Source organism: Bos taurus, chromosome 19, assembly GCF_002263795.3.
Source record: "Bos taurus isolate L1 Dominette 01449 registration number 42190680 breed Hereford chromosome 19, ARS-UCD2.0, whole genome shotgun sequence".
In the NCBI taxonomy this organism is placed as follows: Eukaryota; Metazoa; Chordata; class Mammalia; order Artiodactyla; family Bovidae; genus Bos; species Bos taurus.
Genome location: NC_037346.1, coordinates 9338508 through 9353932, shown reverse-complemented (window position 1 = coordinate 9353932; position 15425 = coordinate 9338508). Strand labels below are relative to the sequence as shown.

Genomic DNA, 15425 nt, shown 5'->3' with positions numbered 1-15425 from the left:
ATTCATCCCTCATTCCACTAAAGGTAAGATAAAAGAAACCACTCAGAAAAAACATGGAATTCTGTTGAGAGTAAGTCAACTCTGAATTTTCCATGCAGATCACTGGTCCAAGTTCTTGTAAAATCTTAGTAGAGATTAAAGCCACCAGAGATACTCAGCCAACACTGTGGGCTAAAGCCAATGGGAGGCAAAACTTTGAGTCATTTCTGGAGGGGTGATAAATAATAGAATTGTTTTTAATAGTCTCTAAACGGCTCCTGCCCTGAAACAGCTTCCGGTCAGATCTAGGGCACAGACCAAAGGACCCGAAGTGACGGGATCACCTAAAGTGACATAGTGAGAGTAACAGTCTCCACGTTCATGTCACGCGCTCCCTGCATGTATGTGCTGTGCTCTGTGGATTTACTTTCCCTGTGTATTGCTTCACAGATGGCCTTGGGATTCCTGTACATGAGTGAGTGTATACATGGCTATAGATCTACTGTCAGATTTTAGTCTTTTGAGAGCAGAATCTAGTCCCTTTTTTGGGGTAAGGCAATGCATTAAGGACCATGCTCATTTCTGCACATTGATACTGAAGAAAGACAATAAATAAGAGTACCTGGGGATGGGTTATTAGCAGAAAGTTCTTCCTAAAATAAGTGATTTTGTTCAGGGTTATAGAGATTTAAGCATCATATAAAAGGGAAAGAAGAGAACTATCCCCTGCTTAGAGGTCAAAATACAATAAAACTGGCTTTAAAATGTAAACTTACAGGGAATATACAGAAGGTTTCTAAAGAGAAAGCAGAAATATGAAAATAATCATATCCTGATCAAATGACAAGGCAACCACCAAACTTATTTATCTCAAATATGGTAATTAGAACAGATAATTCAACATGCATTTTTCTTAACATCTAGCATGTACAAGTCCTTCTTACTTGAAGGAGCTCAGGGTTGACTTTACAGGAAGTGAAGTAGTTTCGTCAAACATCTCTTAAGAACCAGGTGTTCTCCTGGAGGAAAATTGGAGAGAGGGCGGGTCACAGGGGAACACTGATACAACTAATTGTAAGAGGTAACTGTCATTTAAGAATTTTGAATATATCACTTCAGGACACTCCACGTGTGTGTTAGTCACTCAGTCACGTCCCACTCTTTGTGACCCCCTGGATGGCCCACCAGGCTCCTCTGTCCTTGGAACTCTCCAGGAAAGAATACTGGAGTGGGTAGCAAGGCCCTTCTTCAGGGGATCTTCCCAACCCAGGCCTCCCGCATTGCAGGCAGATTCTTTACTATCTGAGACAGCAGGGAAGCCCAGGAGACTCTACGGGAGAAAGTAATTGGGGGGACTGAAGGCTGGTGAGAGCGTTAGAGAAGGGCCCCGTTGGGCTGGGCTGCAAGGTCAAGGATAAAAAGGGTGGGGAGCTGTAGGACTTAGATCTCGGAGCCTCTGGCTCACAGGAGAATGGGAGGTGCCACTTGGGTTTTTTTTGTAGAGCCAAGGAGATAGGGGAAAGGTTCACGGGAAGAGAAAGTAAAAGGAATTTATTAGCGAACCAAACTGCTTTCCCATATTATACACTTCCTGTAAAAGATTTCTTAAAGCAAAGACAGTGTTTTTCTGGTCTCATTCTCTTTCATGTCTAGAACTCTGCTATAAGAAGCCATTTCGATATCTTACTTTATAGTTCCTAGGAGCTCAAGAGATGCTATTAGGAATTACTGAAGTATTCAGAGAATGGAAATACCAACTGGCACCAATGCCAAGATGTTCAGGCTCCATCCATAGAAATGCCGAGCCCAAGTGAAATGCCAGTGAAATGCCGAGCCCAAAATGGTAGTCTCTCCTAGGCGCTCATGATACCCTCTCTCACTTTTTCTTTTATCCCCTGCCTAGAAGGCTGCACTGTGGGTGGGAATAAAAATCGACTCTCCCATTGCATCCAGGCAGCTGCCAGCAGTCTGTTTGCCTTGTTCTTTGCTGGCAAATCATTAAACAGCGCCCCCAGAGCAGGCCTCTTCCCCAGGGCCACCCTGTGGACGGGGGTTCAGAGCTGTGGCCAAAGGACGGTCAGCAGGCAGGCTGGAGCGCTCGGGCTGTCTCCAACACAAGCCTCCCCCGGCTGCTGCCTCTTCTGAACAGAAGCCTCTTTGGCCTGATCTCAAACCCCAGTGGCTTTCGAGGAGAGACTCTGGGCATCTGTGTTGGCTGTGGCCTGAACCATTGTGTCCTCCTCCTCCTGATGTAATTTCTCAAGGCAGCTACCCCTGTATTTCCTCTGCTGTTTCTTTATATTGAAGCACAGGGCCCATAATCCATATTTTTTTCCACTTTGCAATGTAAATGGAACAGGCTGTGACTGCCCAGGATCTGGGGATTGGGATCAGCCAAGCATACTCCCTAGCTTCACTTCATCCCCACTCACAGTATGGCCATTAAAACTGGGCAGAGGGACTTCCCTGGTGGCCCACTGCCTTCCAACGCAAGGGGTTGTTCAGTCCCTGCTCTGAGAGCTAAGATCCCACCTGCCGCTTGGCCAAAACACCGAAACATAAAACAGAAGCAGTGTTGTGACAGATTCAATAAAGACAAAAAAAAACAATACGAAAACAAACAACAACCACAATAAAACAACCTGGGCATGGATTTGGTGACCTGGCCCACTTGAATACAATTTTTTGTTGAGTCACTCAGTTGTGTCCGACTCTTTGCCACCCCATGGACTGCAGCACACCAGGCTTCCCTGTCCTTCACTATCTCCCGGGGTTTGCTCAAACTCGTATCTGTTGAGTTGATGATGCCATCCAACCGTTTCATCCTCTGATGCCCCCTTCTCCTCCTGCCTTCAATCTTTCCCAGCATCAGGACCTTTTCCAATGAGTCAGCTCTTTATATCAGGTAGCCAAAGTATTGGAACAATATAGTATTGAATACAATATCCACCCTCAGAGGGCCTCCAAGCCAGTCGTGGAAGACAGCAGTGTGAAGCAGAGTTTGCAGGGCAGCTGGAAGTCCCTACAACCTCTGAGCAGAAAAACACGAAAAGTGTGTGTGAAACGGCCAGATTTATGTAGCCATTTCACACACTTGCACTGAAATCACTGAACTTAGCAATGCTTGAGTAGCCCTGCTGATATTCCTGATACACCGATGGCATATTTAAGTGAGTAATCTGACTTCCTCAAATTTCATGTCTTTGGTCTTTTTTAAAAATTTTTTCCACAGGGACTGTTTGGTTTTAGTCTTTGGCCTTTGCAGCATTAAAATCTGAATCTAAATAATTACTTAAACACTGCCTGCTTCCAGCAGGTTTCTAAATTCCTTCCATCTCTGGCATGCATTTGGCTAGAACAGAAAAGCAAAGTAATAAAGCAGACTGTGTCAAGGCTGTTTGCAGACAGCACATTGGGTTAAGTGTGAGAGTTCAGTGAACTTTCACGTGTGGGAAGAGTGAAGGCCGGGCCTGGGAAGGGCCCTGACCAAAGCCTCTTTAGACCCTTATCCGGGAAGTATGCGGAGCAGGTATTAAACCCTTGTGATGCTGCCACCCATGTCCAGACCTCAGCCGTCCTGCAGGGACTCTTTGAACAAGACCTGGCTAAATGAGGGGTCTCGGTGCCTCCTACAGGATGGAGGTCAGTGTGGGCATCAAAATCTCCCACGACAGTGGTCATTAGCTGAGCAGCAAAATGCAGCTGACATGTCAGATCTCTTGGTAGGATTGTTAGCATTTGAGGCCAGGTAAATTCGTCCCCTGGTGGAGGGAGAGACTCCAAACCACATGACCAAGGTGTCTTCTAAGGTCTTGACATTCGTGGGCCTCAGAGCTTTAGTATTCTATTTCCGAGCCTTCCTTCCAAAACACACTAAAATGATGTAACTAAAATGACATTTGATGGGCTCCTCCCTCTCATTTGCTCCCAACATCATGCGTAGCTTCTTGGTGCCCCTGTAACTAGAGGTCCTTCTGGACTGAGTCAGGACAAACTGTTTCTCTATGGGAATATGATGGACAAACACTCTACCTCTTGAGGGGCTTCCCTGGTGGTCCAGGGTTAGGACCCCACCTTCCAGTGCAGGGGGCATGGGTTTGATCCCTAGTCAGGGAACTAAGCCCCGCACATCATGGGGTACAGCCAAAAATTTTTAAAAACCTCTACCTTATGGTGGTTGCGGTTTTTCTCCTTTCTGATTTCCACCAAATAAGGTTTCTTCTCTGATATCAGCTTATTTCAAAATCAACTCAGATAGTCCTTTCTTCTTTCTCCGCCCTTTCTTCTTCCTTCCTTCCTGCTTAATCTGTAAGATATATTTTAGAAATTACAGTTTGGGGAGTTCCCTGGTGGTCCAGTGGCTAAGACTGTGCACTCCCAATTTAGGGGACCTGGGTTCGATCCCCGATCAGGAAACTAGGTCCCACATGCCACAACTAAGACTTGGTGCAGTCAAAATAAATAAATAGATTTTTTTAAAAATTACACTTCGTATCTATGTAATACGTGTAACTTTTTAAAATGTGTGCACGTGTCATTTTAAAATTCCAGAAAGATAGAGCAACACTTAATATTATACCTCCTCCTTGTATGTATTTTATTAAAAGAAATTACAGATAGGTGGTGATAACCTTGGCTTTTCAGGTGATGCAGTGGTAAAGAATCTGGCTGCTCATGCAAGAGATGCAGGTTTGATCCCTGGGTTGGGGAGATCATGTGGAGAAAGGAATGGCTATCCACTCCTGTATTCTTGCCTGGAAAATTCCATGGACGGAGGAGCCTGGTGGGCTACAGTCCATGGGGTTGCAAAAGTGGGACACGACTGAGCAACTGAGCATGAGCGTGCATGACCCTGTGAACCACAAGGATGCCAGGCAGAGGGTGGGGTCAGGAAATGCCCACCATAGGACCATCGTAGGGTAAAGGAGTCCAGTCACATCATGGAGCTTGGACACGATCTGAGACAAGGGGAGGTAACTTTTTTACTTGAAGAATGAAGACTGTAATGTGGGAGGAGAGAGTGAGAGAGGTGGCAGTCTGCCTGAATGTCCATTATCTGGGTCTGAGCTTGTGTGACCTCTAATTTCAGGACACACCTTTCTCATCCTAGACAAACATGGACGATTCATTGGGAAAGCATCTCTGAGCAGCGTCTGGGTCTGACTTTCTTGTTGTGGCTAGGAGAGATGAGATAAGCCCTAGAGGGGAAGAAGAAAGCTAAGACTGCTGGGCAGAGAGAGCCTAGGCCCAGAGGGAAAAGGAGCAGACGGCTCCTGTCTTGTTGTTAAGAATGATTCAAGTTGGAAAATTCTAGAAATGTAGATCCTGAAGCCTTCCGTCCACGCATTCTAGTACTCAGTTGATGTTTGTTATACCACACAGAATACTTCCCAACACATAGACCTGGAGGCGAAATGGTATAATATTCAGGGAACTGGGGTTGAATTTAGGAGACTTCAGCCTCCTTTAACTCCCTTATGTAACCATGGGCCGTCTGGAGCATGAGGCTCACATTCCTTGTCTGTGTAAAGCAACTTTTAAAGGCACCGTACAGGTCTGAACCAGGCTCAACTGTTAGCAATTCACATCTCTTTTATAAACTGTATGGCAACTGGATTCAAGTTTAGTTTTATTCATTCTTTCGCCAAATATGAAGGGCCTGTTTTTCTTGCTGTTCAGTTGCTAAGTCGTGTCTGACTCTTGCATGGACTGCAACACACCAGGCCCCCCTGTCCTTCACGATCTCCCGGAGTTTGCTCAAACTCATGTCCATTGATTAGGTGACTGCCAGGCTCCTCTGTCCATGGAATTCTCCAGGCAAGAATACTGGAGTGGGTAGCCATTCTTTTCTCCAGCAGATCTTCCTGACCCAGGGAACAGACCTGGGTCTCCTGCATTGCAGGTGAATTCTTTACCATCTGAGCCACCAGGGAAGCCCACCAAGAGCTACCAGATGCAGAGCCCCAGACTGGACCCTCAGCGAGCTCAGCTCCTCACTTCAGACTGCCCCTGCCTTCTGCTGGAAGCTGGCAGGTCCTTTCGTCTCTTCTCTTATCAGCCCTCTTACTCACCAGCACCCCTGCCCCCAGGAAGTTTTCTCTGGATCAAGCAAGAGATACTGGAGGCCTCTATCATCCCTCCTGTCTCTGCTAGTCCCTTTCCATCAAGGGTATGCTTCTGTTTCTCTCCTCCCACCAACGTTATTTTCTTTCATACCTTTAAAAAAAAATCACACAATCAAGTAGGAATACATTTTCCTTGTAAAAGCATTTTAACAAATAGATAAAAGGAAACTCCTCTTGACAATCCTCCAGCCTCCCAAGTTAACTGATTAGGAAACTCAGCCACCCCAAAGAGGCAGAGATGTAGTCTAAGGATGGATGGAAATGCAGTCTAGAAGTTTCCAAATCCTAAACAATTCCCGTTAGGATCTACCCTGTAGAGGTGAGCATTGCCCTCTTTAAATAACGGGCAAGATGCCCACACTGGCCCTCAGAGACTACAGCAGCAGCAGCAGCAACTCCAGGCCAGTCTGCTTTTCCCAACGCCCAGCTCCAGGGGCGTGACTTTATGATGCTCCTGGGTCCTGTCGCCAGAGATAAAAGTCAGGTAGTTCCAAGTTCAGGTAATGGAGGTTGCACGGGAGACAATGATTATAAAATCTGAAAAGAGGAAATGGGGAGAAGGTGCCTTTGATGCCTGGCCAATGTTCCTGATTACAAAGGCAAAATTGTAGCAGGCAGTAAAGTTACCCGTCCAAGGCCTGGGTGAAGGTCTGTGAGTGGACTCAGAGAATAAGAGATGATTGCGGCTGAGCTGGGCGGGGACGAGGGCGGCTGGGGAACAGGAGACAGCAGAGAATTGCTTGCAAGAGCACACACCCTGAGAGGAGGAGATGCCGCGGATTAAATAAGACCCGCGTCAAGTTCGGGGCTCAGTTGAGCCCTGGAATGCCCTTTGTGAGGAGGTAATGAGATCACATGAGAAGGAGGCGGGCTGAGAACTGGAAGAGCTTGTTCAGTGGGGTTGGAGGGCTGAGCCCAGGAGGGAAGTGACCGTGGATAACGAGCTGTCCCAGACTGGGCTGAGGGGAACACTGGCATTCAGAGCTGCTGTGACGACCGCCAGGGAGAAGCTGTCAGAACAGGCTTTGTCCCTTCCAAGAATAAGAAGGCATTTTACTAGTGCGGATGCAACGGTGTCAATAAAAATAACGACCATTTAATGAGCACTTATTGGAACAAGCCTGATAATCCAGGCGCTAAGACTTGGTACTTGCAATGCAGGGGAACTAAACCCCGCATGCCACAACTAAGAGTTTGTATACTTCAACTATAGATCCTGCAGGCTGCAAATAAGACATGGTGCAGCCAAATAAATACATACATACAAGTAAATATTTTAAAAAATAGTAATGAGCACTTAGTGAGTGTTGGGAGGCTCCGTGCTAGGCACTTAGGGCCATTGTCTCCAGACTTCATGATAATCAGGAGGCAGTTTTTATTCCATTCTGAACGTGAAGAATGGGAAGTTCAAGAAAGCTAAGAGACAACCTACCCCAGGTCACACAGCTAAATGATGAAGTCAGAAAATGAACCTAAAGGCTGGGAAGGGAATGGAAAAATCAGAACAAATAAGGTGGTGGAAGACAGAAACATACAGACCAGAGCAGGAAATACAGCACACACCAGCAAAGACCTACGCCCTTACCTCGGTGCTTAAAGTGTGTGTGCAGAGTTGAGTTCTCAGCCGGAGTGGCCTGGACCCTATGGAAGAAGTCCTTGTAATTTGCTCCTCTCATAGCAGTGTCTGGAATTGGGCATTGGGTCTCCCGGCCTTTCAGCAAGTAGTCCTTAAGCTGGCTTGGGTTCTAGGAGCCCTCCCAGCCACACCATCCCCAGGTCCTGCAAGCCCATTTCTCTTGGTCCTCTCCTGATATCACTGACCAGACGGGGGGGCCAATGTGGAAATCGTGTTTACATCTGCGTTATTAGGAGACATTGCTTCCCAAGGAGGCGGATGCATTTAGACCTGCTTTTTTCTCAGGCGCCCTCTTCCCAGCTGAAGATTCCCTGGAGGAGAGGGTAAAAACAGCCCCAGTGTTATACCCCGGGGTGTAAGACCAACCCTGCCTTGCTAGGGAGTTGAATGACCTTTTCTTGGCTTTTGTTTTTAAACTGAGAATGCGCACTTGAGAAACTCTCATTGTAAAGGACTCCATACATAAGCACAGTCAGCATGATTTTCATGCCGCAGATATGACTCTGCAAGAAATACCATGGTACTTTATTTTTTTCAAATGGAATTCCTGATTTAAAGGTCCTATCCCATTTTGCAGGAGACCCAGGTTCGAACCCTGGGTTGGGAAGATCCCCTGGAGATGGGTATGTCAACCCTCTCCAGTATCCTTGCCTGGAAAATCCCATGGACAGAGGAGCTTGGGGGGCTACAGTCCATGGGGTCGCAAAGAGTCAGACATGACTGAAGCGACTGAGCATCCCCCTCACAGAGCAGCCAAAACTGAGATAACTAATACTTTTTAGTTGTCCACACTGGTCGCCACCAATGTGACCACTGTCTGAGCACAAGTGTTCCCTTGGAGTCCAGGTGGGCACAGCATCTTTGCCAGGGTTGAGCCTCCAGGGTCCCTCCTTCTGGGGCACAGGCTGTGGATTCCCAGCACGTGGCACTCTCCAGGCCCCTCCCCATCCTCCAGATTCTGGGGACTCTGACTACCCGCTACCCCCACCCAGCTCCGCAGACAGACTCCTTTCTGCCCTCAGGATACTTCCTTGTCCTCAGTGACTTCTGTCCACAGTCTTTCTCCAAAGTCAGGACGAGAGACCTTTAGCAACTTTTGCTTTTGGTAAATGCCCCCCAAGGCAAGGAAATAGAACACAAGGCTCTCTTCTTGGAATGAGGGGAGAGAAAAGACAGGAACAGTATATAAATAGCTCTCATTCTTTATTCTTCCACAACAACACAAAATAAAACTCAATATCTTTTGCACATTGTCCTATGATTGAAGTACTCAGAGAAAAACACCAAAATCTCTTCTCCATCTCCTCTCTAATTCCTCTCCTAAAGCCATGGTTATCAGGATTTTGGTACATCGTGCTGTCTTCATAGGTTACTGTCAGTTATCTGATTGTAGGCATTCAATATTTAATTTTAAAACCTATGTAGCAGGGACTTCCCTGCTGGTTCAGTGGCTAAGACTCTGAGCTCCCAATACAGGGGACCTGGGTTTGATCCCTGGTCAAGGAACTAGATCCCACATGCCATAATGAAAAGATCCCGAATGCCGATACTAAGACCCGGCGCAGCCAAATAAATACTTTCTGAAAAGAAATAAATAAAACCTATGTAGCAGGCACTGGAGGGGCAGTGGAGGTCTGTCACAGGCTGTGGGAGGGAGGGAGGGAGGGAAGTGAGTAGATAACTAAAATACCCTGGGGTAAGTCTCTGTGTGTGTGCTTAGACACTCAGTTGTGTCTGACTCTTTGTGACCCCATGGACTATAGCCTGCCAGGCTCCTCTGTCCATGGGATTCTCCAGACAAGAATACTGGAGTGGGTTGCCATGCTCTCCTGCAAGGGATCATCCCCACCCTGGGATAGAACTTGCATCTCCTGCATTGGCAGGCCAGGGTAAGCCTAGGCCTGGGGAATTACAGTACTCTTAAGGGCCTATGGACAGAGGAGCCTGGCAGGCTGCAGTCCGTAGGATCGCAAAGAGTCGGACACCACTGAAGTGACTTAGCACACACATAAGGGCTCCGAGGAGGGTCTCCAACCTACCTTGACAAAACAGCAACACCAAAGTTTTTGAAGACATGAAACAAGTTCTTTCTGGAGCATGGGCTGCCAGTGCAGAGAGGTGTTGGAAGGGTGGTAAGCCATGAGGAGGCATGAAGGCTTGAAGTGGAGTGGGCAGAGCCTTTTAAGCTGTGTTTATAAGTGCAGACTTTATTCTAAGAGCTATGAGGAGCCTTTTTAGCTCCTAGAGAGAAAGAGTGAGTGAAAGTGAAAGTCGCTCAGTCATGTCTGACTCTTTGCAACTCCATGGACTATACAGTCCGTGGAATTCTCCAGGCAAGAATACTGGAGTGGATAGCCTTTCCCTTCTCCAGGGGATCTTCCCAACCCAGGGATCGAACCCAGGTCTCCCGCATTGCAGGCAGATTCTTTACCAGCCACAACGGAAGCCCAGGAATACTGGAGTGGGTAGCCTATCCCTTCGCCAGAGAATCTTCCTGATCCAGGAATCAAACCAGGGTCTTCTGCATTGCAGGTGGGTTCTTTACCAACTGAGGTGTCAGGGAAGCCCAGAGAGGAAGAGAGATGCCCACATTAGACTACTTTGGCTTCAGTATAGGGAACTAACTGAGTGGGGTGGGTTGACCCCAGTTAAGTGGTTAAATTGGATGGTGGCTTGTGTTAGAATTAGTATGGGAATGGCAGAAAGAGGACAAAGAATAGAAATGTTTAGGAGATAGAATTACTAGAATTTGATGACTGGGGACTTCCTTGGTGGTCCAGAGGTTAAGAATCTGCCTTGCAACGCAGGGCACAGCTTCAGTCCCTGGTCCAGGAACTAAGATCTGCATGCCTCATGTGCCCCAGTGAAGAGACAATGCGCTGCAACTAAGTCCTGACACAGCCAAATAAATCAACATTAAGAAAAGAGTTTGGTGATCAGTTGTTGGAGGTGGTGGTAGGAGATGAAGGAGCTCAGAGGAGACTAGGAAGTCATCTAACTTGAGTAATAGGTGGATGGTGGTTCCAGTCCCTCAAATAGGGAACACTGGAGGGGTAGTTTTGAGGCATAAAATGATTAGTTTAATGGTGAAATGCTGAGTTTGAGGTGTCTCATTTAAGGTTCTTCCAGAGAAGGCAATGGCACCCCACTCCAGTACTCTTGCCTGGAAAATCCCATGGACGGAGGAGCCCGGTAGGCTGCATTCTATGGGATTGCTAAGAGTCGGACACGACTGAGCGACTTCAGTTTCACTTTTCACTTTCATGCATTGGAGAAGGAAATGGCAACCCACTCCAGTGTTCTTGCCTGGAGAATCCCAGGGACGGGGGAGCCTGGTAGGCTGCCGTCTATGGGATCACACAGAGTTGGACAAGACTGAAGTGACTTAGCATAGCACAGCATAGCATTTAAGGTTCTTCAGGGCAGAAATGCCCAGGCCCCTCTTGAGGGTCTGGAACTCAAGAGAGGTCTGGGCTGCACTTATGTAATTAACCACCTCATTGTGGAAATCAAAGTCGAGGGTTTGGCTGGGGTCACCCAGGGGGACCATAGAGCACTCTTCACTAAAAGAGAGCCTGGAATATTCCTGGAAGTCACCACAAGTATTTCAGGGACTTGTGTTTGGGTCGTATGCTTTAGCAATGTATAATTAGGAAGGCAGATTTTCTTGGTTATGAATTAGGGGAAGGTACCATGTTTTCAAAGTCAAATGAAGACTGTTCTTTTTTTTAAACTTCATCTTACTTCTTTCTATCTCTCTAATGGTCTGCTCTCAGCTATGTAATCCTGGGCATGTTCCTTAACTGTTCTGTGCTTCTGTTTCCTCATTTTTAAAATGGAGATGATTTTAGGGTTGTTAGGAGGATAAAAAGAATACACAAAAGTGCTTAGGACACGGGTCCACCGTGCTTGCTCAACACACGTGAACTCTCATCGTCATCCTCATCGTTGGATGGACAACGGCAGACTCACTGTGTGTTTCCTTTCTTTTTTCTTTTTACTTTGTTTACGGCCTCGCTGGGTCTTCGTTGCCGCGGGCTGGCTCTCTCTAGTTGCGGCAAGCAGGCCTACTCTGTAGGAGCCTTGTGCCGCGCTGGCTGCTCACTGCAGTGGCTTCTCTTGTTGCAGAGCGTGGGCTCAGTAGTTGCGGCACATGGCTTAGTTGCCCTGTGGCATGTGGAATCTCCCAGGACTAGGGATAGAAGCCTTGTCCCCTGGATTCCTAATGCCTGGACCAGCCCGAAGTCCAACTATGTGTCTCATTTGGAGTGGAGTCAGGCAGAGCTGGGTTCTAATCTAATCAGGATTTCACTGAGCCTCAAGCTTCTTCCTCCAAGTGGGGGTGAGCACACCTACCTGGTAGTGAGATAACATCTGCAGGCTCTGGCAAGCCAAAGGCGTTTACTGATGGCTCATTTCCTCTGTCTCCTCCTTCTGTAGCTGTTAGTTCAGGACCAGGGAAGCCTGGTGACACTGTACCATATTTCCCCTCCATCTCAGCACCTTCTGTTGAGCACTCTAGGCGAGGGCATGTTGGTTCCCACCCCTGCAAGAAGACCTGGGGGCAGTGTGGTGGTTACATTTTCGCAAATCCTTCTCCAAAGACTGCTCCTCTCCAAAGTGACTTTCTCCTGTCCCCCTTGACCTCTGGTCAGGGAGAAGCATCTTGGAGTCATCTTGAGAAAGTTGGACTAGCCATACCACCTACGTGGTAGGTAAGATCCTACGTGCATGCCCTGCGTGCTTGCTCAGTCGCTTCAGTCATGTCCAACTCTTCCCATCCCCATGGACTGCAGCCCGCCAGGCTCCTCAGCCCATGGTTTCTTCGGTTTGCAGTCCCTCCCAACCCTCAGCACAGGCTGCTTCCTCTGCCACGAAGCCACCCTCCCCCTTGTTGTAGGTCCACTGGGTGAACACACATCATTTAAGTCCCCAAAGGAGCACAAGTCACTCTGCCCTCCCCCGTGGGATTGTAGGTCCCCATCCCCAGGCCCTCCAGGGGGCCCTTGAAGGAACCTGCATCATTACAGCACAGTACTCTTGTATTCTGAGCTTCTTTGAGGCAAAGAGCCTACCGTATTCATTGTTGACTCCTCCTCCATTCATTGAACAGTGCCTGGCACCAGGAGGGCCTTCGGTGTTGGTAAAATGAAGAAATGAATGAGCAGATGGACAGACTAGCAGAGCTTGTTGAGATGGGGCTACAGCTTCACTACAGCCCCCAACTTTATGCCCCAGACCATTTCTGGGGGCTGGGGGATATAGAAACTTTCTCACACACTAAATCTTGATCACCACCGGCCTGATAGTCCTTAATTTCTGGCAGCAAGAATGGAACTCACTCCTCTCTCAACATCCCCTGCTCAGAGATTTTTATTCACAGGGATATAATTCAAAGTGAGCTAGTGCATACTTACTGAGAACCTACTATGTTCAGGCGGCTGCAGTGACACAGTATGAGTGCTTTCAAAAAGTGATTGTGCTTTTAAATCCAGATTGGCATTATCATGTTCATAAACATCTTCATAAATTCAAATTTGTCTCTGGTTCCTGTGACCAGATTCTCTCTGGCTCTTCCTGGAAGTCCTTTAGACTTCAACAGCAGGAGCCAGGGAATCATGGGCAACTCCCTAGAAAGAAGTCCCATTCTTGACAGGATACGTTGGGTTTCTACCATGTGGGAATCCCTGGTCCATAGCATTATGCTTTGCTCTCACAGTACTCTGGGAAAATTAGGTTTGAGTGGGTATTAGAATCACCCTGAAGGAGGGACTTCCCTGGAAGTCCAGGGAAGTTTGGTTAAGACTCACACTTCCAAGGCAGAGGTAGCAGGTTCAATCACTGGCTGAGGAACCTGCATGCCATGTGTGCGTGCTCAAGCGCTTCAGTCGTGGCTGACTCTTTGTGGCCCCATGGACTGTAGCCCGCCAGGCTCCTCCGTCCGTGAGATTCTCCAGCCAAGACTACTGGAGTGGGTTGCCCTGCCTTCCTCCAGGGAATCTTCCCAACCCAGGGATTAAACCTGCGTCTCCTGCATTGCAGGCGGCTGAGCCACCGGAAAAGCCCTGCGTGCCATGAGGTGTGGCAAAAAAAAAAAAAAAAAAAAGTCACCCTGAAGAAGAAGAGAGTGTGCAGATGGGCAGTTTCATCCCTTTGGCGCGGGGACCTGTAGTCTCTGTTCGGCCTGTTGGCCTGCTTCCTCTGAGTCACTGCTCTGCACCAGCCAGGCTGGAGGCCCCAGGTCTTGGCTGGACCTGCCATACCCTCAGAACAGGTGGGCAGAGCAGGCTGCATCCTCCTATCCACTCTTCCAGGTTACAGGATGAGCTCCTAGGAATTGTGCTTCCAGGAATTTGGCTAAGAGACTTAACTCTTAGCCAAACCTTATCCCCAAACAGTTCTCCTCTCTATCAGCAACCTGCTTACTCCCAGGATAGGCAAAGGGGGATGTTGAGGGGAGCAAGATAGCACCCAGTGAGAAGACCCAAACCACAGGAGCGATGGGCATCTCCATGGCAACAGCTGCCGTAGGGACAGGAGGCACCAGCGGTGCCCAGCACTGCCCTTGGAGAGCAAGGGAGGAAGGCAAGATTCTGAGTGCACTGAGAGAGGCTCTGCACCTGGGGTCTTGGAGCAGAATTAGGAGGTGGGAGAGGCTAGGGCCAGGAGGGCCCTTTGCAGCTGACCCATTTGGAAAAGCAGGGCTTGAGGGTTGCTGGAGCAGCTTTGCAACAGGCTTTTCACTTAGGTGCCCGTTTTGGACAGCCCTCACTCGTGTGCCCCCACCTCCGAGCATCCTTGGTCCAGGGGCTCCTAGCTTGCTGTGAGACCATCTGATAGGAAGCCTCCTCTATTGTGGCACCAAGAGGCCTGCCAGGCCCCTGTGAGAACAGTGAGGAAGTGCCCGGCTCTCCCAGCTGTGCCTTCTGCTCCCTAGAACCTCCTAACCTGTCTCTCTCCTTCTCCCTGCAGTCTCACCCCCTATACCTGTGCAACGCCAGTGATGACGACAATCTGGAGCCTGGGTTCATCAGCATCGTCAAGCTGGAGAGTCCCCAACGGGCCCCCCGCCCCTGCCTGTCACTGGCCAGCAAGGTAGAGTCACCCTTGACTCCCACACACTCTTCACCCAGCTCTGGGCTGTGAGAGGTCCTGTGCTTGTTGTCTACTCGTTTCTCGAGAGTGATATGCTCAGCTGAGGTTTTTATAGCCCATGACGGGTCTAAGAGACGTGGAAATGCAGCCCCCCGTCCTTTCCCCACCAACCATGTAGCAGCAGAACCTCCTGGAGTCACCTAGGGCTTGGACCCTATCCTGCCTCCTCCCTGGCATGTGGACGTTCCGACACCCTGCCCCCTGCCCAGCATCAGTGCCAAGAAGGGGTCAGCCAGAGGGCTCTTCCATCTTTCGGATATACTCACTGAGCACCATGCAAAGAGAGCAGAAACAGAAGCCAGTGCCCCTTAAAATACTGTTCCTCTGAGATTGCAGAGTGGTGGGATGCACTTCCATGGGGCGCCCCTGGCTGGAGCTGGCAGCCGCTGCCACCTGTCCACTGTCACGGGCTCTCTGGCTGGCACGCTGCCCACCGGCCTGCCACCTCATGGACCCGCACACATCTGCGGTCACAACCCCTGCTTTCACATCAGTGACTGTTTTCTTTGTGCTGATATGAGGGTGGGACC

At 48.7% G+C, this 15425-nt stretch overlaps 1 protein-coding gene across 2 annotated transcripts in view; it reads left to right on the top strand.

Moving 5' to 3' along the window:
- The window catches only part of RNF43 (ring finger protein 43), a 66700-nt gene that overhangs the window by 34488 nt on the left and 16787 nt on the right, over nt 1-15425 (top strand). For both annotated transcript variants that reach the window (XM_005219941.5, NM_001191194.1), the window contains one exon: nt 14713-14835. In XM_005219941.5, coding sequence (XP_005219998.2) covers nt 14713-14835 — 123 coding nt within the window. The remainder of the gene's footprint in view (nt 1-14712; nt 14836-15425) is intronic.